Genomic DNA, 25,258 nt, shown 5'->3' on the forward strand with positions numbered 1-25,258 from the left:
TATACAAGATGGACTATTTAACTTGATATGCCCTTGTAACTTTTCAACTAACAGACAAAAAGAGCTGAAATCTTACACCATGGAAATACTAGCAGAGGGACGTTGTTCGGCATACTCTGTGGTACATTTCTGTTCACAGAAACCTAGAATCCCTTTTAGAGACTCATAAAAAGTGAGCCTAGATCCATCACAATTCTCATAGATCTGTACAGAGAGAATTGCATTTTCCCTCCGTTTCTTATATAGACACTAGCTGCAAGAAGTACTTGTGCTGACGGTAGCCGATTGTGATGAGGCACTAACTCTTCGTAAAGAGCATGTGAAACTTGGAGATCGAGGGTTCGAAATTCGATCTCATATATTTTTGTATTTATTTTTTAAATATGAACATATGAAGAAATAATTAAAAATGTACTATTCGTTACACATATAAATTTCAAATTTAATACTTTGGTGTTAAAATTGGTGTTTATTGCCTATATTGCATTTTTCTTTTTCTTTTAGTTCCAAAACAAATAATTGAAAGACTTCTCGGTTTAAAATCTCTAGAATAATCAGTGACACTTGGATGGATGAAATTAGACTGAAATAAATGTAAATAAGCATGTAATTAGAAATGTAAACGCCAAATTAGTTTTATATCTTATAAAATACATTTTTTCTATTACAAATACATTTGATAACCAATTAATCATACAAAAAATTGACAAATTAAAAAATATATATTGACAAATTAAAAAATATATATTTTAGATAAAGTACACTCACTGCAATGAAGGTAACTTTATTTTCTTTACTACCACGAATATAGATATCCATCACTTACTGTAAAACGGAGAGTTGTACTCCTAGCTTTATGAAGAACTTCCATATCCATTTCGCCTTTTCATAAATAATCGTCCGATATGAATTTTAAAAATATTTGGTAATTTGATAATGAAGTGGATTACAAATTTTCCACAAGTAACAAACAATAGATCTCTGCTGTGGCCTTAGGTGTGAATAAAAAGTTTCAGACAACCATTAAGAATATAAACTGATCATGCGACATTCAGTCAGTAACTATCAGCTGCTGTCTTTTCGAAAAGAACGGCTGCCACGAAAAAAAAAAAAAAACCGATATTTTACTTTGAGATTTTCAACTTTCTCTCACTCACTCTTGAAGAAAGAGGAAATTGAAGAACTTAAGAAAATTAAGTGCGGCATATTCAGTATATTATTAAACCATTCTAGTAAGCAACTTTATAGAATTGCTTTATAGAATTTAAATGTTACATGTCTGGGGTGGTTATGTGTAGTGTTGTAAAGGCCTAGAAAAGACCCGGAAATTTTGGGTAAAAAATCAATTTTTTACCGTTTTTTCCTGAGCTTGAAAAAAAAAAAAAAAACGGAAAAATTGGGAAAATTGAAATTTTCGAATATTTAACTACATTATGCTTTTAAAATGAAAACTATTTTAAATTTACTAGTTCACAGTTAAGATCATTGAGTAGTTTCGTTTCTTGTATTAGAATAGGGAAATTTTGTGGCAACAAATATATTTGTACCACTCCTTTAAAGTTAGCACCGTGATAAAATGGAGTTGTTGCTACAAAAGATCCTAAAATATAATCCTAGTTAGATTAATTAATATAGACGCATTTAAATTATCTTAAGTAATCTTATAAAGTTACCGTTTTATGGCAGGGAAGTATTAAAAACAGAGCCAGAATAATTTTAGTTAATACCGGTATGTTAAAATCAAATATATATTTTATGGAGATACGTATCTTTTTAGTGCTGTGTAAAATTTCCGGAAATTTTGAACCCATTAGAAAAAATCTTTTGTTCGGAAATATTGTAAAACCCGGAAAATATAATTAAAAACTATTTCTTCGCCTGATACTAATCTTATTTGCTGTAACGTGTCTGTAGCATATATGTATACAACGTATTTCGCTAGAAGGAAAAATACTTAACGCAACAGCTTTTAATTTTACTTTTTAGTTTTCTGATTTCTGATAAAAATCCCTCTTTATTATTTGTAATTATATTTTTCGAACAACTCAAAAAGAGAGATTATCTTATTTACATATATACACATATACCACACAAGTGCGTAAATTTGAGCAGCGACAAATATATTTAAAAATTTAACATGTGAAATTTCCGTTCTTTATTATTCAATCCTCTAAAGACTAACAGAATATCCGTTCTTCGCACGGGGAGAATAGGTTTCATTGTGGGTATAAGGGACATTGAAACTGTCACCAAATGAAATTAGGACTCTAAAAACGATGAATTCGACACTAGTATCAGTCATTTTCAATTACTTTTACATGTCACTTCCTCCCTTTAGAACTAACTAATGGGGGCTGAATTTGGATTTAACGGCATCGAAAGTGTTACTGTTCACCTCAGCGTCCTCGAAAACTATGGATTAGACACTGATATAGGCTATTTTCAGTCACTTTTATATGTCTCACCTTCCCCTCCCCTAAGTTGCGGCCTGAAATTTTATTTAAACAGCATAGAAAATGTTACTGTTCATCTCAGCAACCACGAAAACTATGAATTTGACACAAATATCGGTCATTTTTTATCATTTTATGTATCTCCCTCCTCTTCCCCAAGTTGCAGTGCTGAATTTGAATTTATGCTTCATCGGAAATGTCACTGTTCATCTTGGCAGCTCGGAAAACTGAGTTCGACAGTAAGATCGGTAATTTTCAATATATATCCGCACTTCCTTAGTCCAAGTTGCACTTTCAAAGTGAAATGGTAAAATCCATCCCAGGCCTGAACCTCATCTATATTGAAAATTTTATCGAGATCAGTCTGGTGGTTCAAGAGTTGTTAAGTTGCAAATATAGTCACTTTCATTTAATATACGTAGATAATTTGTCGCATTAGAAAACAGGTATTTGTTTACATACAAAATTTTGTACATAAAGTTTATATTAAAGTCTGTATTTGAATATTAAATAATAGTAATTATGTGTCTTACTGCATGAGTATTAGTGAAATTTACCTACTGCTCTTTCTTTTAAGACGTAATTTGTTTAAAATTAACAAAATTTCACTAGATCAAAGAGCACATTTAAGAACTCAGTTTCATTCAAGAGCCCTATTTGTTGCAACAGAAACCTTTCATGATGGTAGATGTGTATGCAATTATAAAATTTCTGTATTTAATGCACAACCAGGAGTAGGTCTAAACGAGCAAAAGGGCACATAAAGGAAATGAGTGCAGAATATTAATTTTCAAGAATATTTACAAGAGTTTTATTTTGGAATGCTTCTTTTTTAAATATTCACAATATTGAAATTTCTCAATTTACCTTTTTCACGCGTTCGAAAAAAAAAATCTGTTCCATTACTAGTAAAACTAACCTAATACAAAGATTTTTGTTATTTTCCCATTTTTTTTCAATTTTTCCGGGAAGAAACCGGAAAAAATGTTTTTTACCAGCCGGTTCAAAATTTCCGGAAATTTTACAACACTAGTTATGTGTCAACAAACGGAACAATGACATTCGCTTTTTCATAAGTTGTAAATATTGAATCATATATGAGCAACGCAGTCCAGTTTTTAAATAACTTTTTTCGGGGCAGGGTGAGAACTAATACGAAAAACACACCCCACACCAAGCGTGTCCTTTTATTATTGTACTATTGCAATTTGCTATTGTATTGTACGTAAATGCAATTATTGTACGATTTGTATTGTATGTAAATGAAATTATCATCATTAATGAAACAAAAGATAAAATTCACACAAACAGTTATCACGACACATTTAATGAACGCCAACTCTGGACAAAGTGGCTTTAAGAACGGGCTCTGAGTCTTCAATCCAGTGTTATAAAGTAGAGGTGGACAGTCATACTCACATTACTGTACTTTCACACATGTTTTTAACACAGTTATAGTTATATCCATTATAGTAAGGTTCGAAATGTATATATGGAGGGGGATGGAAAAATCAGCTGCAAAGAGAAAATTAGAAATATAGAAGTTCTGAGAAGAGTGAATGAAGAAAGAAGACTGAAGTTGATAGTAAAAAGGAAAAGAAATTGGTTAGGACACTGTCTAAAGATGAATTTCCTTATAAGAGATACTTTGGAGGGAATAGTTTCTGGAAGAAGAAAGAGGGAAAGAAGAATGTATCAGCTCCTCGACGAAATGAAGATCGAAAATTCTGATGCCGAACAAAAAAATAAGGCTGAGAATAGAAATAAATAGAGAAAGATTGGTTTGTTGTAAGGACCTGTCAATGTGATAGAACACTCATGATGATAGTAAGGTTATAGTCATGCTCATAATAAAATGCTTCGGATTTATTGTCTTCATCATGATACATAGTAAATCCTTTTTTCATTCGGTAATAGAATTTTGATTATTTATGCGTTCTATTGATATTTTAAGAAAATATATATACGAATATAGTAAAGAATTGTTTTGATATAAAAACTTTGGGTGAACAGATATATGGAACATATTGTAAATGATAAACGAAAATATTATTATTATTATTTCTAGCAGCAGTAGAAGAAGAAGTAGGAAATTAGGAACAATTCCAAAATACTAGGAAACAATAACGTATGTTTTTGATCAGTCATATTTTTGACCCGTACTAAAGATGTTTCTTATGTAATCATCAATTGTTTGCTAAACACATTTCGTCCCCAGAGAGTACGAATCAAGATTGAAATGAGTGATGTCATTTTGTAGACATGTTGATGGTATTTCATCTGTGAAGAAAGTCGTTTTAACTCTAAGACTAATAAGGGGGTTTCAAGCTAGGGGGAAGTGAGGGAGAGAGACATATAAAAATTATCGAATACGGCCAATATTAGTGTCGAATCCATGTTTTTTTTGGGGGTCACTTAGATAAACAGTGACACTCCAGATGCCGTTAAAGTCCAATTTCAGCTCCCCATAGCGCTCGGCAGGGTGAAATGGTGACATGTAAAAATAATCAGAAACGACCGATATAAATGTCAAATCTTTAGTTTTCAGCGTCTCCAAGTTAATTGGTGACACTCCTAATGCCACTTAAAACCTAAGTTCAGCCTCCATCAGCACGTCTGAGGGGAACGGTGACATGTGAAATAATCGAGAGAGACTGATGTTAGTGTCGAAACAATCGTTTTCGCGATCGCTAAGTTAATTGGTGACAGCCTCGATACTGTTTAAGATAGTTGAGCTCCCAATGTGAGTAAGACCCCTTAGCGCCCCAAGGGAGTGTGGGAAGGGGGAACGTGTAAAAATAATAAATGATCGATATTAGTGTCTAATCCTTGGTTTTTTGGGGTCATTGAGAAGAAATTTAATCTTCTGATGATGTTTAAATTCACGTTCAGCCTCATTAGCACCCACAGTGGTGGGATGGGAGTGATATGCATAATCGAAAACGACCGATGTTAGTGTCAAATACATAGTTTTCCTGGTCGCTGAGATAAATAGTCATACTCCAGATACCGTTAAAGCCCAGATTCAGTCCCAATAGGTATAGGGATGAGAATAGTTGAAAACTAAAATGTCTAAGATAACCGAGATTACTGTCGAATCTATATGGGTTCATCGTCGATTACTTTATTTTCAGAGTCGCTTAGTTTTGGGGTACCAATCCCGATGGCATTTAAGTCCAAGGTTAAACAAGAACAGGTATGCCAGCTGTCTAGGGAATTTACAAGAGCAACGCTGAAGGCATCTACTCTACTCGGTACTTTACTTTGTAAGAGGGAACTGTCGAAGACTTTGCTCTTCTTATTTAATCTATTCAATTATTTATATTCTGATAGGGCAACGAGCTCCTTCGTGGCTAAGCAGTTAGCGTACTCGCCTTTGGCGTGGAAGATCCGGGCTCGATTCCTGGGGGGAGATCATGTGGTTCGGATTCCACGTTAATCAGTAGGTCCCGTCTCGTATAGCCTCACTGCTGAAAGGGATGTTAAACTCAAAATCAACTCGACTCTGATAGGGCAACGCCACAGACTATGCTTATACATCTGTATATACAAAGATATATGTTGTGCGTGTCTCTTCCACCATAACTCTGAAACGCATGGAGTTACTTTAACCAAGCTTGGTGCACGTATGATTTATAATGTGAGAAAAATTGCTGTGGAGTAGGAGATTTCTAGCTCTACTTGGCGTGGGGATATATAGGTGTGGTGTAAAAGAATCGAAAACGACAGATATTAATATCGAATAAATAATTTTCGGGGTCACTGAAATGAATACTGACACTCCGGACGCGTTAAATCAAAGGTCAGCCCCCAGTGTGGGTAAGACACTCGTAGCACCACAGCACTCGTAGTGTAGCACATAGGCGCCGACACGAAGAAAACATTGGGGGGAGAACTCAACTACTCTAAATAGGAACAATGGATGTAGGGTTAGTTGGTTGAAAACCAACTGGTATTAATCAGACCCCCCCGCTTTGTTCTGGTTAACAGTTTTCATTCACTTTCTCACTATTTACGTTCCCCGTTTCTGTGCGTCAATAATGAACTACTGACAGCTCGTCACAATGCAGTTGCAGCCCTCTCTGCTGGTCTAGTGGCTAGAGCGCGTGCATTTGGTGCACATAGTTCCGGGTTCGATTCCCGGTGGGAGAGCATTGAACTACAGTGGGTCGGATTTCAGCTTAAATTGTAGATACATGTCTCATATATGCCTTGCTGCTGAAAAGATACGATGAATGACAATCAAGTCAATTCAACAATACAGTTGCAACAATTCAGAAACGATAGTGGCTAAGAATCCACTATAACCAATAAAGTGTTTAGTACTTTATCGCATAATAGGTTCAGTTAATTTCTGCAAGTATAATAAAACCCCTCAATAGCGGACACCAATGGGACATGACTATTTGATCGTATATGAAAGGTGTCTGTAAAAGGGAGTGTTCTCTCCCGTAACAATACACACATTTTTGCTGGGAGGCACAAAAAAAAGTTTGAACATTTCCAATGTTTAAATGATACAATAAGAGAATAAAATAGATGTAAGAATAAGATATGACTATCAAATTTTAATTTTCTTATTAAATTGTAATATGTTAATATTAACTTACTTGTATTTAGTTGATTTTCTTCCATCCAGGTTCAGGTTTGTAGGTGGCAAACGCAGAATTATTTCTTTTTCATAGCAAAGGTTTGCCTGCGAATTTCGGTGAGCATTATAAATTCGTCTGCAATAAGATCAAGATCGAGTGCTGCAGAAAGTTCTTGATGAGATTTTAAAATTGCTAACGCGTTGAGCCGTTTTTGTCCCATGATAGATCGTAGATAGGACTTTAGTCGTCTTAAAGAAGAAAAGGATCTCTCCGCTGTGCAAGTAGTTAGATTAGATTAGATTAGACTTATTAATCATTCTCTGGACCATGCTACATGTACATTTGTACAAAATGGTATAGAACTCGTCAGTACATAATTTCGATACAATATTTAAAACAAATACAATGCTCTAGTGTTCAACAACTTGTGAAAATAGATATAGGCTAAACCAATTCTACAATCTATATAACAATATTATATATATATATATATATATATGAACTTAATTATTATTTTAATTACTGTATATTTGTATTTATCATCTTAACTATACATAAAACTACATCAACTGACATAAATCTAGTATATACAATTGGAATTTAATTACTTTTGGAAGTTTCAAAATTTGCTGCTAAGGTATTCATTTACAGTATAAAATGTGTTTTTTAATAGCAGTTTGCGCACTGAGTTCACAAAGAAAGTCTTTCTAGGACTATTTTTTATGTACCCAGGTAGTTTATTGTACAACTTTACACTCATATAGATGTGTGATTTTCCGTATGCTGATGTTCTATGATACACAGTGGATAAGTTATCTTTTCCACGCGTAAGGTAGTTGTGAGTATCACCATCTCTTTTAATATTATCTAAATGATCCCAGGTAATTTTCAGAAGTTCAAATATGTATAAAGAAGGGACTGTCATCATATTCAATGATTCAAATATTATCTTGCAGCTGGTGCGTTTCGATGATTCAGTAATGATTCTTAAGACACATTTTTGTTGTTTAAATATATTCTGAAGCTTCGGCGAAGACCCCCAGAACGCAATTCCGTATTTAATATGAGAAAAGAATATGGCATAGTAAAGGGACAGAATTGATTGCAGATTAAGTATTGGGACTAGAGTTCGTATTATGTACATAGCCTGTGCTAATTTTTTTGCTTAGTTTCTCTACGTGTTCTTGCCATGAGAAATTATCATCCAGATACATACCTAAAAATTTTACAGTATTAGTAAATGTACATACTTCATTATTCAATGATATCTATAGCAATTGGTTTGATATCCTGTGAGATAAATGGTAGAAAACACACTGTTTTATCTTCATTTAGTTTTAATTTATTTGAAGAAAACCAATGCGTGAGTTGGGATGTTGTAAGATCAGTGGTTTCTTGCAAGCTATCTCTGTCTTTCTCAGTTACTATTACTGTTCTGTCATCAGCAAAAAGGAGTATATTACCCTTCTCTATATTTAAAGATAAATCATTAAGATATGGAAGAAAGAGTATTGGTCCTAAAACTGATCCTTGTGGAACAGCTTTTCTATTTATTCTTTCATTTGAGTTTATTTTGCTCAGACTTTTAACTGTTTTGTCCATATGAAGAATTTGTACGATTTGTTTACGATTGTACAAGTATGATTTGAACCACTCCAAAGCAATGCCATATTTTTCTAATTTACCTAAAAGTATATCATGGTTACACAATCAAACGCTTTTGAGAGATCACAATATATGCCGACAGTATTGGCTTTCTGATCAACAGACGTTATAGCTACTTTGGTATGTTCATATATGGCAGTAATTGTGGATTTGCCTTTTATAAATCCGTGTTGCGTTTTCGCGATTAAGTTTTGTTCATTAATGAAATTTAGTAGTCGCTTACATACTAGTTTTTCAACAAGTTTTGAAAAAACAGAAGAAAGTGATATGGGACGGTAGTTTTCTATTTCGTTTCTACATTCTTTTTTGAACAAGGGTTTAACGACTGAGAGTTTTAGTGCAGCAGGGAAGATTCCTTGGAAAAATGACTCTTTAATGATGTCCGCTAATGAAGGTTTGATAATGTGGATACATTTCTTCAAAAGAAACTGTGGAATATCATCCATTCCTGCAAGTTTTTTATTATCAAATTTACTTACTGCTTCCACGATCTCTTGTGGAGAAGTTGGGGTAAGGAAGAATGACCTACTGATGTACTTAAGCGGCTGTAGTCTACTTGTGTCACTTGGGATAGGTATATCACGTATAGCTTTCTCTGCAACTGTACAAAAGTAATTATTTAAGTACTCAGAAACCAACTTCGGGTCATTTGTAGTAAAGTTACTGCCTTTTAATGGAATGTAGCATCAAAAATAATCGAACGAACTTAACGATTTCTGGCAACATGGTTTGAAGATAAGTGTTTTGCTTTAAGAAGTCAAGAACATACGTGAAATTTCAGAAATTTTAACTATATGCAGGTAAATGTAAAAAATGAGGTTCTGTAGTAGGAAACTCTTTCATAATGATGGCGTTCCAACATTACTTGGAATTACTTGTGGTTAGTGATTCGGAGCTACTGAAATTGCGTCACTGACAACTTAGGTTGGCCACGACTATAGTTTGTGTTTTGCGAATATCAAGTAGCATATCACGATGCAGCTTGAGCCGTTCGATATCTATATCGTCTTTGTAAAATTCATCTGTAGCACTAACATCATTTGTTTCAGCAATGATAAACCGTTCACAGAGCCCTAGAAAATGTTTTATTTTAGTATCAAACCGTGATTCTAAACACTGTACTGTTATGTCAATAGTTTCAAAATATTGTTGACGATATAGCTGCTGTAGGTTTTCATATTCATGGGGATTATCACCTTGATTGATCTGTTTTGGAAGTTTCTTGGTCGCGGGAGAGCTGGTTCTGAAAGCCCAAGTTCGTTTGCTTTTCCTACTACATCTGCCCAGAACGTGTCAAACGCAGTATCTGTTCGGAAATTCTGCAAAATGAGCTATAGGCTTGAAGTCATATTTACAGCATCTAAATGAATACAATACATAAAGTTTTCTTTTGTAATGCTGTATTTGCGCTATCTATGTGACAAAACAGCTTCATTAGCAATGCGAGATGAAAAAAGAAATTGAACGAGTGCATTTGAACCAGGAAGCCATGCGCTTTGACACCAGCGTCTAACTTATTTGATAAAGATTGCTGTGACATGAAATTCATAAGCTCATGGTAGTTAAGGTAACACGACTGAAGAGAGACATGCCGTATTGTCATTCTTGTTGAACAAAACAGTCGTAAATTAATCGACTTATCATTTTCACTTTGCATTTGAGAAAAAAAAAGCCAGTCTCTTAGGGGAATGTTTTATAAAAACAATTATTTCCCTGACCAGGTTGAGGACACTTCGACAGCATGTCACATTTCTTAAAGTATCTTAAACAACCAAGCTAAGAGGGTGAGCAAAGCAATGTACATAAGGAGCCCTCGATTCTAATTGAGAAATTTTTGCTTGAAGTCCTCCACGTACGCCAGCCATATTGGAAGCGCCATCATAACACTGGCCTCTACAATATGTTATTTCCAGACTGAAACGTAGAAGAACATTTTGAATTATTTTGAAAAGAGTTTCTGAATGTGTGTCAATTTGTTGAGTAAAAGGCTAGAAAAAATTCATCGATTTCAAGATCGTTGGTGACTATTCTAAAGCAAAAGGAAATCTGTTTTTCACTGAGATATCTGCTGTTACGTCAATAATCATAGCGTAATACTTTGTGGATTTTATAGTAGACACAAGTTGCATCACTACAGCATTACTCATAATTGATAGCATTTCGTTACATATATCGTTTGATATCCATTTTCTCTCTCTCTCTCGTTCAAGCCACAACTTAAGGATAGGGCTGTCTTCACTTCTTAATCGAAGCATATGATTGAAATAGACTGGAATAGTGTGTTGCCATTGTGATCGTAGTTTTATTTTCTAAACAGCATGGCCTAAAAACCTAAGTACAAAGCGAAAACAGTAACGCGTTAACTTCTGGATTGCAAACATTAGATTAAAAGCAACACTTATATATGTTTTAAAATATTCAATGAATAAAACTACGAAAAGATAGAAAAAGCAAGCAATTAGATAAATAATCTATTAAAATATGTTAAGAGTTGAAAGTGAACTGCTTTCCCTGATATTGTGGATTTTGTGCATCCTATTTATACATTTGGATGTTACGTTAAGTGTCAAAATATACTTATTTATTATTGGATATTAAATTCAAACATTACATTACAAACGTTTAAGTCTACAGAAATAGTGTTTAAAACTTATGCTGAAATATACGAATTGGATGTTTTCTTGTTATACTATCAGTATATATTTTTAAAGTAAGTAGGAAATATAAGGACAGATCCTATGCATGTTAACCGATCAGAAATTGGTCCTGATTGAAAATTCTCAGAACAAATATGTTTGTTCTATTTTCACTGTGCCGACAGCTCATCAGTCTGTTTCATAGGTTTTTTTTACATTGGGTATAGTTGCTTTTGTTCATTGTGCATTGCGTGGTAATGGCGCTATCATCACTTATGCAATTTCTATTTTGTCAGATTACCTAGAGATTTGGCCCCTGTAGAAAAATGTTCCTTATGTGTTACTTCCTTAGTTGCTAAATTGAATCGTAAATTTTCTAAATAGTGGGCCCATATTCTTAATCTGTATTTTTCCTGCCAACTTTACTTTGTACTCAAAATATTCTAAAATTATTATTAACTGCATGTTCTTATTAACAGCATACTTCATAGTATTCCTATCGGTTCGTGCATTTGTTTAGAAAAAAACATGGCGATCCATGGTAACGAAGAGGAAATGACGATATCACTATTCCAGTCTATTGCTTTTGTCGTCAGTATGACCCCTTATAGCAAATCCTTGAACAGCCAAATAACGGAAAGAATCAAGTATTTTCAGTAGGGCAATTCTACTCTCTTCCATTTGAATTCTTTTGCCATCAGAAAGCTGGGAAGATACACTGATCTTGCTGTTCAGAACAGTGGCGGCGGTTGGACGTTAAAAGTGGGGGGGCAAGATATGATCTGAATATTTGTATATCAATGTTGGCTTTCCTGGTTGATGCTAACACTTCGTTTGACGAAAGGTTGTATAACTAATAGGATACTATCTTCTTCAGTTAAAATACTGTATATCGTATTTCATATTTTATTAAGTAAATTCACAAGAGAAAGTAGGTACTAGCCCTTTGTACTCTTATACAACGAAGGTGTAAGAAGAAATTTGATTCATTGCTCATGAGCGCATGAGCGGGGCCCCTTCTCTACGTCCCACTTCACGATTTGAGGCCCCCGCGATGGTTTGAGCCCCCTCTCCGCAATGCAGGGTCTGCGGGGCCCTTATTTACGCCCCTAACTTGAACAATGTATTATGGTTTTTACTCGTTGTAATATTGTGCTTGATCATTCCTTACTTTTCCTTATTAAACTTTTGAATTTACTACTGAATTCTCTAGCAGCTTCTAAATTTATCTGAGGTTACCTTTGCGCCGCTCTCTACAACGTACAATTGTATATGAATGGAATAAATGACTAAAAATAACGAATTTTTTCTTCTATCCGACTTTGACCCAACGTTTTGCTCTCGAATTATGGTTGTTTTCCCATTTTTAAGACAAATTTTCGCCTGGTCATAACACCGAAAGGAAGCATTTCTATATAAAGGTAGGCCTATACTTTTTGCCTTATCTTGGTTTCAGAAACCACCTCCCAAACGTTATCAGTGTTGTTTAGAAACACCCTATGGAACTAATTTAATTCCAAGAAACACTGTTTCTGGTCTTGAAACCACCAAAATTTTGTAACTCCATGAGATGTTGTCAGTATGCACATTGATAGATTCTATATAGTTCAAGCAAAATACTCTGATAGCTACTATATTTCTGTGTTTCACCCGTTGCTCTAAATAATCCCACATATTTTAATGGAATTTAAATCTGGGAACTTCACAATCCACTTCAAATGAAATAATATATCTAAATGTTCCTTAAACCATGTACAAACGCTCTGAGTTCTGTACCGACGGTACTTGTAACCTTGGAAAATGAAAGTGGCTACTACATTTCAATCATGACATTGGAGAAATTGCAACATCTGGTCACTGAGAATATCCAAATAAACATGTTGGTTCGTGTTGACATTCGTCTATAAGAATCGGCCCAAGTGACGGTGTGAAAATAACCCAATACCCAGAGCACCAAATCATAACAGTCGAAGTGGAAAAGAACAGGAGTGTAAAAATAAATAAATAAATAAATAAATAAATAAATAAATAAATAAATAAATAAATAAATAAATAATCTCGCACAGGAAAGAAGATATAGAGTGTTCCCATATTTGAACATGCACAATCATTAAACTATATGAGATTAGGAGTATGGCCAACCTCTAGCTCAGTCATTAATTACTTGATAGTTACATATGAATATATGTTCATACTTCTTAATTACAGATGAACTACTGCAATTAATTTGTAAATTTCTGGCAAAAGTGTCACTTTATTCATTCCCAGTAATTTATTAGTGGGGAAAATGCTCTCCCAAAAATACTTTGTGGGAATTTCCCTCGATTCCTTCAGAATTTCTCACTTTACCCATATCATCATGAGAATTCCTCCGGTTTGAACCACGTCGTCCACACGCTGTGTGTGAAATAATTGACGTCTTGCTACATAATACAAAAAGCGATTCGTCAGACCACACTGTACTTTTTCCGTCTGCTACAGTTCAGTTTTCTTTTCTCGATGTTCTTTCGGAAATTGATTGCCATGGGCCTACACTCAATTTCTGTTTGGTTTGAAAACAAATTTCCTTGACCAGATGCGAAGCTCGTCTGTGACCTCTTTCGGTTCAGATCTATTTGCGACTATAGTTCTGAAGCTGTTTTGCATACACGAAAGTGTTAGAATTCCCTATAGACACGTTGGATAATCCAAATTGAGAAACTTCATTTATTGTGTTTCCATAGGCACGTACAAACATAATGGGCAGTTTAAGCCATTCTATCACATGGTTTCTTCAATCTATCCTGGCAAGATATTTCCATGCAACCAACTGCCAGACTCACTCCAGTCAACTGAAAATGGTTATACTTCAACGGTAATGAATCGTTTTAGGGATGTCCATCGCCACTAAGGTCTTAGAAGCAAGCTAACAAAACCATACTCTTCCAAACATTTACCATTCCCCTCTAAATTTACATTTCTTCCCCGAAATGTATTATTCTTCCCTACTACTTTTATCTTCCCAAAATTACCATTCTCCAGTTTGATTGTACCATTTTCAGTTAAAAATTGTCCCCACAAATATTTTCATGGGGACAACCTAAAACCAGCCTGTGGGCACCCCTGGGTAAATTAGTGACATATTACCAGTGGAACACCATATAATGAGCTAATGTTGTTTCTAGAGTGTACTGACTAGTATTTTGCCGGATGTACTTACAAGATATAGTTAGTGTCCTTTTCAATTTCAATATGTGAAACAAAGAAATGCCTGTCACTATAAATTAAAGACATACAAGATATAAAGTTATATGATGTAGAATCAGGTTTAATCAAAAGTATTATTGACGTAGCACCGATAATTTCAACATTGGAACAGTTGTTTACCTGTTATACTTGTTTTGCATATATCATATTTACAAATAATACAATTTATGTTGAATTAAAAGAAACGCATAACTAAATTGCGAAATTGTATATATTATATATATTCGAAAATTACCTATTGTAAATTCCAAATTATCCTTTACAGGAGGAGAAAAATATAAATATTTTCTGCTGTCTTTTATTCTAAAAATTTAAATAGCAAAATTGATTTCAAGAAATAAATGTCTGTGATTATACTGTGTATGTTTACACCATTTTCTATTTAAGAGCAATTGCAAAGTATAAAGACTACGATTGTAGCTATGGGGACAGACTACAGAAAGATTTCAAATATCTTATTCGTAGCTAAATGGTTAACGTACGCGTCTTCGGCGCGGGAAATCCGGGCTCGATTCCTGGTTAGAGCTCATGTGGTTCGGATTCCACGTTAAGTTGGTCCATGTCTCATAACCTTGATATTGAAAAGGAGGCTAAACTCTAATGTAATGCAATGCAAATACAGGAAGATCTCGAGTTTCCTTGTACGAAGTTATATGCTGAGAATATGTGCCTTTGGCGAGGGATACCTGGATTCGATAGGAGCTTATGTGTTTCAGATCCCATGTTAAGCTGTAATTTAATTATTTCCTCGATGATGAATGTGATGTTTAAACTTAAATCAACCAATAACTAAACTTAAAACTGTTTCCGAAAATAAAGAATAATTTTGAATTGATCAGTTTCGTTTTTCCCCATTCCTCGTATACTGTTGTATACACCTTGCAATTGTTATTTATTTTTTAAATATTTTTATAGGTTAACATAATGATTGTGTCTGATCATGGTATGACGCCAAGTGGGAGAGACTCTGGTGTGACATATATCAACATAGAAGAGAAGATAGATTTGGATGACGTTCTCTACATTCTTGATCGAGGTGCTATAATGAGTATTTTCACCCTTCCACATAAACTTGAAAAGGTAAGAATCATATTGTTAAACAGGAAATATATCATTTCCTAACGTCATTATTTGAGTGTTAAGATTCAAACTTCGAAGTTCATATCGATAGATACTAAAATGCCGAAAGATATGGGTTAAGTAACTAATATCTTCGAGGATCTCTTTGATAAGATGAAGTGTAACAACTCAACGTAACATCGATTCCATAAGTGAAAGGAATGTACTTGGAGATATATTAAACCTTGCGTATGGATAACTGCCCACAGTTCCTTCGTGTTTGTGAGTACACGGCATTGGGTGCGATTGAAGTTCTCTATCATGTCTCACAGCACTTAATTGGCTAAATGTCGAGGGAATGTAAGTAGCATACTACGCGTTCGAACAGTACAAATATTCCCCAGTGCATTAACCAATTTTGCAGGTTTTAGTTGCTTAGGTTCAATGACACAATGGGTTGTCCCGGTGCAAACTTTCATCATTGAAGGATAAGTCAATTCATTGATTAACACAGTTTTCCTTTATTCTTGCTAATTGATCATAGCTCTGGATGTGTGTCTGATATACAGAAGAAAACTAGTTTAACTTATCCTTATTATAATACAAAAACAACTTAATCTGTGTGTAACGCTAATTGTTAATAATTCACAGTCACTCTAATAGATGTCTCGGTCTACACTGCCTGGTTGCCTGACGCCAGTAGGCAGCGCTAGTGTGCAGGTAGTTTATAGATTTAATTGCAACTTTAAAATTGTACTTTCAAAATAGGGGAAGTACGATTTTAACCTTTAGTGTTTAGCAAGTCGAAGGCTTGTGTAGAACAACTGGGACCTTATAATAGATATACATTCTTGATCTGAGTCCACTCGGGACGGAACATAACTATAGTGATGACTTGCTAAGTACAGTGACTCTCATAATAGGCATTTACAATTACAATCAACTACTGAACGTGTTTTTAACTACGACTTCCTCTTCAAAACTCCCACTACACTCAAGGAAACAAATCAACATTGCACCAGGGTTTGACAACATAACGTGTAGGCATATAAACGAAGCTTCTCTTCCTGTGCTGCAAACTTTGGTTCATCTATACAATTTTGTCCTCTGAATTAGATGCTATCCAATGTTCTGGATGATTTCAAAAGTTCTTGTATTTTCAAAACCGAATAAGAACCAGACATAAACAGTTGTATCACTACATACAACAAGCACATACATTGAGAAAAATCTCTGAAAGAATTAGAATTTGTTGCACTCATCTCAGTTTTTACGATCGCCTACCAATCCAACAGAGAGGATTCAGCCCTCAATATTATAATGTGGCATAGTAAATAGAGTATAACCGAGGGGCATAAGTCATTGTGCCTACAGCATGTAATGCAACACGCCTTTCAAGGGCTCAAATCAAGGACAAACTATACCATACTAAGCATATCTCAGTAGATTGTCAGAAACCTCAATGATTGCGACTTACAACTAGGCAAAAAGATAGAGCTAAAAAATAAATGGGACAGCAAACGAAGTCCATTTTAGATAGAGTGAAAGCCTTAGCTGAGAAAATGGAATGAGTGCTTTTTAACCGATGTCAAAAAAGGAGGAGATTCTTAATTCAATCCTTTATATATAGATATATATCATTATGGGTATTTCCACGCATAACTTCAACACAGATGAACCGGTTTGGACGTTTTTCTGGAAGAGTGTAGTTTCCGGTGGTCCCATGTAAATTTCTTTAAGATCTGATGGTGATCTTTGGAGATTGACTGTAAAAAACCTCAACGCATGCTGTGTTAATTACGGGAAAGTAGCATGCTTATAAGAACCATACATTCTTTAGCGTGATTACGGTTGCTTAGCAACACAAGGGTTGTACTGCAAAGTTTCAAGACACTTTTGTAGTACATTATACTGTCTCTGTTGTTTGTAACATCTTAAACAAGTAGGTTACGTATGTGAAATCACTTAAGTTTCTTTTTTAAGTTTTATGATTATTTAGGTGAGAGTAACAATGTGTGGTTAGTTCAGTCCAGTGGTCAGTCCAGTCCAGTTCACTCCATCAGTTCAGTGAACACAGTCCTATGGTCTATTCTAAATAATACGTTTTAATAGCGTGGCGCTTACATGTGTATTCGTATTTTCAAGGTTGAAAGACTGCCTTCCTTTACAACTGGATCTTGGTTCCAAGACTGGTGTTCACCGAAGGAGTCTTATGTTATACATGCACTTTATAAAACACATATCACTGGTGTGTTCATTCCTCTCTTCTGGTGGAAATATGTGATGAAAATCGACAGCATAAATACACTGCTAATGATTGAATGATCTTGATTGATTTTCATCTAAGTATATTTGTTATTTTCAGGGATATTGAAATATTCTTGTAAGACTGCTTCTTGGGTAAATTGATGATAATTTAATACAAGGATGAATTAATGGAGGTTCTGTAAGAGCGAATGATTCATAAGCATTAGAGAGAAAATGGTGCATGTGAGCGTCTGGACTTCAGACAAGACATTATTGTAACAAAAACACAATCTTCTTAACGTGATATTTAAAGAGATTATCTGCTACAAATAATTACTGTAAGATTTAGACATATTAAAATCTAATATGTACCATTGTTGGCTTTTACAATATAGCTTCCTATCAATTAAGTACGTTTAACCAATTTAGCAATGAACTTCAATTTCTGTCTTCTCCTATCCGATCTGAGGAAGGTCTTTAATAGTATCTCTCATAGTGACATAAACTATAAATTCAATTTCTTCCTATTCACATCGTGAAATATACCATTTTCATCATAATAGAATAACTTTTATGTCATTAATTACAGTATATCGTACCTGATTTTTACTTCTGAAGAGTTTCCCAAAGTAACTGATATACCGATGATAGTGCCATCGAGAATCTCGACTTTTATTTTGTGACTGACACTGCTCTTCTTGCTTATTATACGTCAATAGTAAGCAGCCTAAACTAGCCTACACTAGCATATTTTCTACCTGGTCTAGTAGTTGGAAGTTTAAGTTCAGTAGCTCTTAAACATAACTGTTAGTCATCCAGCCAGTGAAGACTGGAAACTCTGTAAGGCGTAGCCTATCACTTTTCTCTGTCAAGGTTCAAGGAGTTTACACACTTACTTCTAAATTGTATTGTAAAGTATTTGATGTAAAATATTCCAAATTTCATTGAAAATCTTACATTTTCAATATCGAAGAAAGAAAAAAAAAAGACAGTATGGCCATGATGGGTTAGGAGGGGTAGAACGGTCACATCTGTTCAAAGAGGTTCCTCGTTCAGTTTCATATATTTTAAATTTTAGTGCACGTTTCAATTCTATAGTATGTATAAAATGATTAAAATTAAGTATATATTATCTGAGACTTTTTTTTAAATATTGAAATATAGGTTTATCAACAACTGAAACAAGTGAGAGGAGTACAAGTATACAAGAAACATGAGATAAAGTTGAACCTGCATTATAGAGATAACGATCAAGTTCCTGATATCTTAGTAACCGCAGACCCAGGTTAGTAACCAATTTTTGTTAGATAATTACGCTTTTTTCAGTACTAGGGTTGTTAATATTTCTAATTAACAATCATCTTAGTGAGAAATGAGAGTAGAGCAGCATCAGTACTTAGAGAAAGTAAATGACACCTCCTTATAATAATACTCAACATTATTCTGTAAGATAGTTGAATAATCATTTTTAAAAAGTTCCCGAGGTCAAAATGGAAAAAAGTTTACATGTTTGCTTTCAAATATGGTAACTCTTATATTTCAGGATGCTAATGCAGTTATCTCTTTATATCCTGAGTCATCTACGTAAAGTAACTTGTGAGATCACTGAAGTTAATTACGTCTGAGAGATCACTGGTGAACAGATTAAACAATAGAGGCCTAAGATTAGATTTTTGATGGATTCTAAAATTAATGATATACCTAGTTGATATGCATTCTCTACATTTTTTCAACTGATTAATTGACATTACATATATATTTGGTATTTGAGGAAAGGAGAACGAGTCAGAAAACTCAATTTTCAGATACAGGTGTTCAAAGAATTTTATCCACTTCGTTAGTAGATTGTGCTCACAATAGAATGTTGTTCCTTAATATCTGAAACATAAACATTGAAGAACAATATTCTATTGTCAGCACAAGCCACTAACAGAATGGGTGAAAAATCTTTAAACATCTGTATCTAAAAATTGACGTTTTGAACGTGTTTCCCTTTTTCCAAATATCACAGATAAATATCTCAAACAACTTGGACATAAGAGCAGAAAAATGGAATGATTTTAGTTTGCGAATTAAGATTTTGTAATCAAGTCAAATGCTTTGTTAAAATCGTTATAAAAATATATATTTGTCTTGCAGCATCAAGTTTATTCACTATAAATTTAATTATTTTTAAAGATTAGTGTAGTTGAACAGCAAGGTATAAACCTGTGTTGAATTCAGATAAAACCTTTTAAAATTGTTTAAATGTATGCGTATGTACCTACTATTTGTCCATAAGCTTAGTTAAGTCTGAGAGAACAGATATGGATCTATAATTTTAGATATCATGTTTGCCCCCGGATTTGCGGATTTGACGAATCAGGGTTTTATTTATTTATTTATTTTTTTAATTTCTCAGAAGAGTATATGAACAGCTCTTGATGTAATATGAATTATGACCATATACTTTCTGAGCCTATTCATTTAATTTTTACATTTTAGTTTCTTAAATAACATTTTCAGTTTTATGTAGGTTGGTTTCACGTATGCAGAAGGATTGTAGCTGCTCGTGTTGTTTCATATTTAATTGCGCTAGTGTATTTTGATTTCGAAATGAAATCTTTAAGTTTTATGGCCTTCGGTTGTGCCGGCTAGGATAAAGGAGACAGTGATGATGAGAAATAAAGGAAAATGGTGGAATAAAGAAAGTGAGGGAAACGGGAGAACCCCGAGAAAACCCATCCACACGGTGTTGGTCTGCCACAAAGTTCAATCATTTTTAGAAAGGCTGTTTGAGAGTACTTGATCACTCTCCACCTACGTCTCTGAAAATTGGTGTGCAAGTACTGGAGCATTCACATACTATTTTCTCAGTGATGTCTTGATCCGACTACAATAGGTCCCGTAGTGTGGAGCTATGAACTTTTAAAGTTCACTTATTTCACGTTTTCGGCATCCTATAACTCCGAAATTATTCACTTTTGAGCACAGGTCCATATGAACTTTATTTCTTATTTTGATGTGGGAAATCTGTTCCCAAAATATTGTGACACATTTATGTAACACCCTGTATAAACTAAATTAGTTACAATAAGTTATTGCATATTGTAGCAAACTAAAATGCAAGTTTATACACCATTTATCACTATTAAGGCAAGCCATTCACGTTACGGTCTACCCTGACACATTTTTGATAAAGTTTTGATTATACTTTTAGAGACCCTAAATTTATTTTCTGCAGGCTGGCTCACATAGTTATCGTTACACTACTGGTTAACCCTTTATTTTTCTTTCATTTACAATAAAATATGTATCTGTATATTATGGTAGTTTGCAGATGAATGTCATGTAACACTATGATTATCTTAAGTACAAATTTTAACCACAGTGTGTTATATTTTGCTTTTCTTCCGTCCATCTATAGGTTTCTTTCTTCAGTCAGCGGATTCAAGCAAACAAATTCCCTACGATGTAAACAGAGATTTCTGGGGTGGTCTTCACGGCTACAAACCCATATTCAAGGATATGCGTACTATTTTCTTCGGCTTGGGACCAAGTTAGTAACATTCATTTTTAACATTTACCAATAGTTCGATTAACATTCTTATGTATTACTACAGAAACATAATAAGCTATTGTCTTATGTGGTTTATAAGTACGGACTGTTACTCAAAAGTTTTCGAGCATGCTACTACGTACAATTTCCTATTCTTGGAAATTACTCACTATCAACACACTCCCTTTACTCATTATCATCACTTGCGAAGTGCCTCGTTGAGAGATATAAATAGATTATAGCCTTTCTCCCACATCCTTCCGGAAGATTTTTGGAAAGCCTTTTTTAGTGACCATGTTTAAAACAACCTGCCACTCTGATTTGATATGATTCATTGAGAAAACTGGTGCTTAATTTCGAAATTATATCTTTAAATCCAACTTTAGTCACCATCATCGAAAGTATGTCTGGGTTATTGTCAAAATGTGTTTCCTCGGTATGCAACATGGCCTCGTCTCTTCACCGACCAGTCACAGCATGATCTAACCGCAAACCTATCATTTCAAGCTTTTCGGACAAAATCCTCTATCAAGTCCCTTATAGTAATTTCACAATGTTGTTGACATTGTGGGTGGTCCTCCTACACTCTTCCTAAAATACGGCATGCACAGTAATGACAGTTTGTGTTATCATCAGGGTCTGAATCTTGTTGACAAATCAAAGTCAACTTTTTTTCAGATATGCAGAGGGGAAGGTGAGTTCAAAACTTTACTAACCAATTCTAGATCCTAAAAACTCATTTTTAGTCTCATGGTCATTTCTTTCTGCTTTGAAGTTTTAGGTCATATTTTTAACACTTTAAGATGAAGTTTTAGGTCATATTTTTAACATTTTAAGATAACTTTTTATGCCTCTAATAGTCTTTTTATTCTTTTTCTAAGAGTATCTTAAAATGAATATTGTTTTCGAATTTAAAGGATATTAAGCTAAATGGCCTTTTTTCCTTGGTTCCTGCTATTGAGGTGGAAAATCTGCTTGCTTGCAAGTTAATGGACTTTAAGGTGTAGCTGCTTGACGAGGGATGAAGGTTTGTGTGTGGCCAAAGCAAGTTGAATAACAGCAAAACTAAATAACAAATGTTATATTGTAAATTTTTGTTTAACATGTAGATTTAAAATAACGCCTTTTGAAAAATTGTAACTTTATGTTGGGTTGGCAACAATATTAACCTGGTGGTATCACATATTATATCAAACAATCTCCGCCTATTGATATGTGCTTGGTACAAAACTTCAGCGTGTTTTGTCTCTTAGAAAGTTACAAGAGCGTATCAAGATAAATAGTCCACGCTCTATATACGAGAAAATTATGTCGGATATACGATACTCTATATAATTTGCAACTGCAGGCAACCCATGCTCTATTCCTGGTGAGAGTTTATTTGGTTGGGATCCCATGTTAAGCTAAGGATCCACGTCTCATATAACTTTGGTGTTGAAAGGGACGCTGAACTCCAATCCAACTAGCCAATGATTCGCAACACTGGCAAGTTGTCTGTGAACGTATTGCACGTTATAAATTCTGGCTTTTGTATAATGGAATGGTGTTTTATACAATAGTAGTTCATGTATAAACTCGTTTGTGTTAGTGATATAAAATTAACGGAACTGTATGTACACATATGTTCAATAAAAATTTGGAAATGATTCCCACTAATTTCTACTATATAGTTAATCTTGAATTCTCCTTGCTATTTGCAGGAAATATTCCTTAGAATTGGTTGTAATATTTGCAAAGTAAAATCGATTAGCATCTAGTATTATGTCAATTTGAGCGAGCAGATATAAGACTCAGTGTGATTCTCATCCCTTGGAATTATTCCTCAGCTATTTTCAGGCCATGATAAAACTTATCTGATAAAACGGACTACCGTAACGTGTTTGTTTGTGTGTATGTTCAGAAGACTTGTTCATAGGTAATTTTCTTCTCTGTGATATACAAATAGTACTTTTATTTCTATTCCAGATTTCAAAGAAGGTCATTCACATGATCCAATTGCCTTGGTGGACATCTACCAGTTATATCCTCATCTTCTAAACATACCAGCACAGCCTCACAATGGATCTTGGAACAAAGTAAAGGATATGTTGCGCGATTCTGCGGCGATAAACTCAACATCTCTATTATTTTTTCTGCTACTACAGGTCTGCGTTTTCATTTTGAAGTAAAAGAGAATCTCAGCTTGAAAGCAGATCTCACTTTGCCTCCGACTCACAGAAGTTTACAGAATTTAATTCTAAACAATTAAGCACTGTTGCTTCTTTAGTGATCTTTTAGTTTATAATAGTAAGAGAAAGTGATGAACTGTAAATATTGTTTCTATAATAAAGAAATAATTTTATTAAAGATTTCTTGGAGTACACGTTGTTATGGTAAGCATTAATTCGTTCCCTTATATCCATGAAAAGTCAAATTCGCAAATTTATGTATGAAAACTTTATTATATTTAAATTTAAGAAGAAAATGTTACAAGTGGGTTTTCTATAACTAAACTGCACAATGTTAACTAAATTTTAAGTTCAAATAACTGGTAAGTCCTGAAATACATTTGACGCTTAAAAAAAAAGAAAAAAAGAAAAAAAAAAGAAAGAAAGAAAAGAAAAGAGAGCCAAATGCCATTAAAATTCCTAGGTAATCTAAATACGAAAGTCAATTTACCACTATTTTAAACATCTGAGAGTAAGGCCTTAAATATTTTAAATCCAGTATGCCTTAAACTGTGTAGAAATTAGGACGCGCAAGGAATTTTGTCACATAAACCTTATCGATGCTTTGAAATTTCGTTTGGTTAAATTTGTATTATTTCTGTTTAAAACGGTAACCAAAAATAATAGTATCGATAGATTTTCCGACACCTAACTTATTGATAATTAACTTCATATATTTTGGAATAATTCTGAATTTACAAGATGATTGAGATTGAGGAAGGTGTGTCTTAATGCAACAAAAAATATGGTGGGAATAGGAAGAAAGCTCTCTAATTCTTTCGAGACTTACAATGATTAAAAGGAAGAGAAATCCTTATCCCTTTACTTTTTGGTTGCGATCTAAAATATCTGATTAGAAAGAACTAAAGATAGCAACAGAAGACTGATCCAGTTTCATTGTATATGCAGATAATGTGATCTAGATACGAGACGATGTAAGTCACTATAAGAAAATGCAAATATTCTTCTACCAGCGTGTAAAGAAGTAGGTCTTGAAGTGAAAGTACAGAAAATGAAGTACATGGTAACGTTGATACAGTACCCAAGGTAACATTGTAATAAATAATAACAATGCAGAGAAAGTTTTAAACAATTAGGTGTAGTTTTAACAAATAAGAAGAAATCAAGAAAGAAATAAAAAAATAGATTAATTGTGGAATATATGTGATACTATTTCAGGGTTCGATTTGTTAATTTACCAGTGGGGGGGGGGGGAGATAGATGAATCACAATGTGTGGTGCATTTGCATATACATTAGGGACAGTGGGGCTTCAAAGTTGTGAGAGTATATACAGAGTAACTTGAATTTCCTCTATACTTGTAATTTTCCCCATTACCTTTATACCTTCTCAACAACCATTCTATTCTAGTGATAGTGTAGGTTTCCAGTGTTCTCCTGAGATCAAATTTTCCAGTTCTATTCCTTTATTAGCTATTAAAAAAAAAAAAAAAAAAGAGTACTGTAGATGACAACACAGACTTGTATTCATTCTTGTCTTTGGTTGGAGAGGCTGTAGGATCCAAAATTTCAAAGATATGTTGATCGCAAGAGCAATAAACATTTCTTCCTTCTGTAAGGTGATGCACGGCAAAAGAGGAAAAAAACTGGTTCAC

The 25,258-nt window shown here is 34.1% G+C and overlaps 1 protein-coding gene across 4 annotated transcripts in view; it reads left to right on the forward strand.

The window, feature by feature from the left end:
* LOC145688532 (glycerophosphocholine cholinephosphodiesterase ENPP6-like) overlaps positions 1 to 23,782 on the forward strand; it is a 262,722-nt gene extending 238,940 nt beyond the window's left edge. For all 4 annotated transcript variants that reach the window (XM_081762907.1, XM_081762906.1, XM_081762905.1 and 1 more), the window contains 4 exons: positions 15,508 to 15,672; positions 19,063 to 19,183; positions 21,305 to 21,436; positions 23,402 to 23,782. In XM_081762907.1, the coding sequence (XP_081619033.1) occupies positions 15,508 to 15,672; positions 19,063 to 19,183; positions 21,305 to 21,436; positions 23,402 to 23,604 (621 nt within the window). In that variant the 3' untranslated portion in view covers positions 23,605 to 23,782. The remainder of the gene's footprint in view (positions 1 to 15,507; positions 15,673 to 19,062; positions 19,184 to 21,304; positions 21,437 to 23,401) is intronic.
* Positions 23,783 to 25,258: the final 1,476 nt, after the last annotated feature.

This window comes from Thermobia domestica, chromosome 6 (assembly GCF_964235325.1).
Source record: "Thermobia domestica chromosome 6, izTheDome1.hap1.1, whole genome shotgun sequence".
Lineage (NCBI taxonomy): Eukaryota > Metazoa > Arthropoda > Insecta > Zygentoma > Lepismatidae > Thermobia > Thermobia domestica.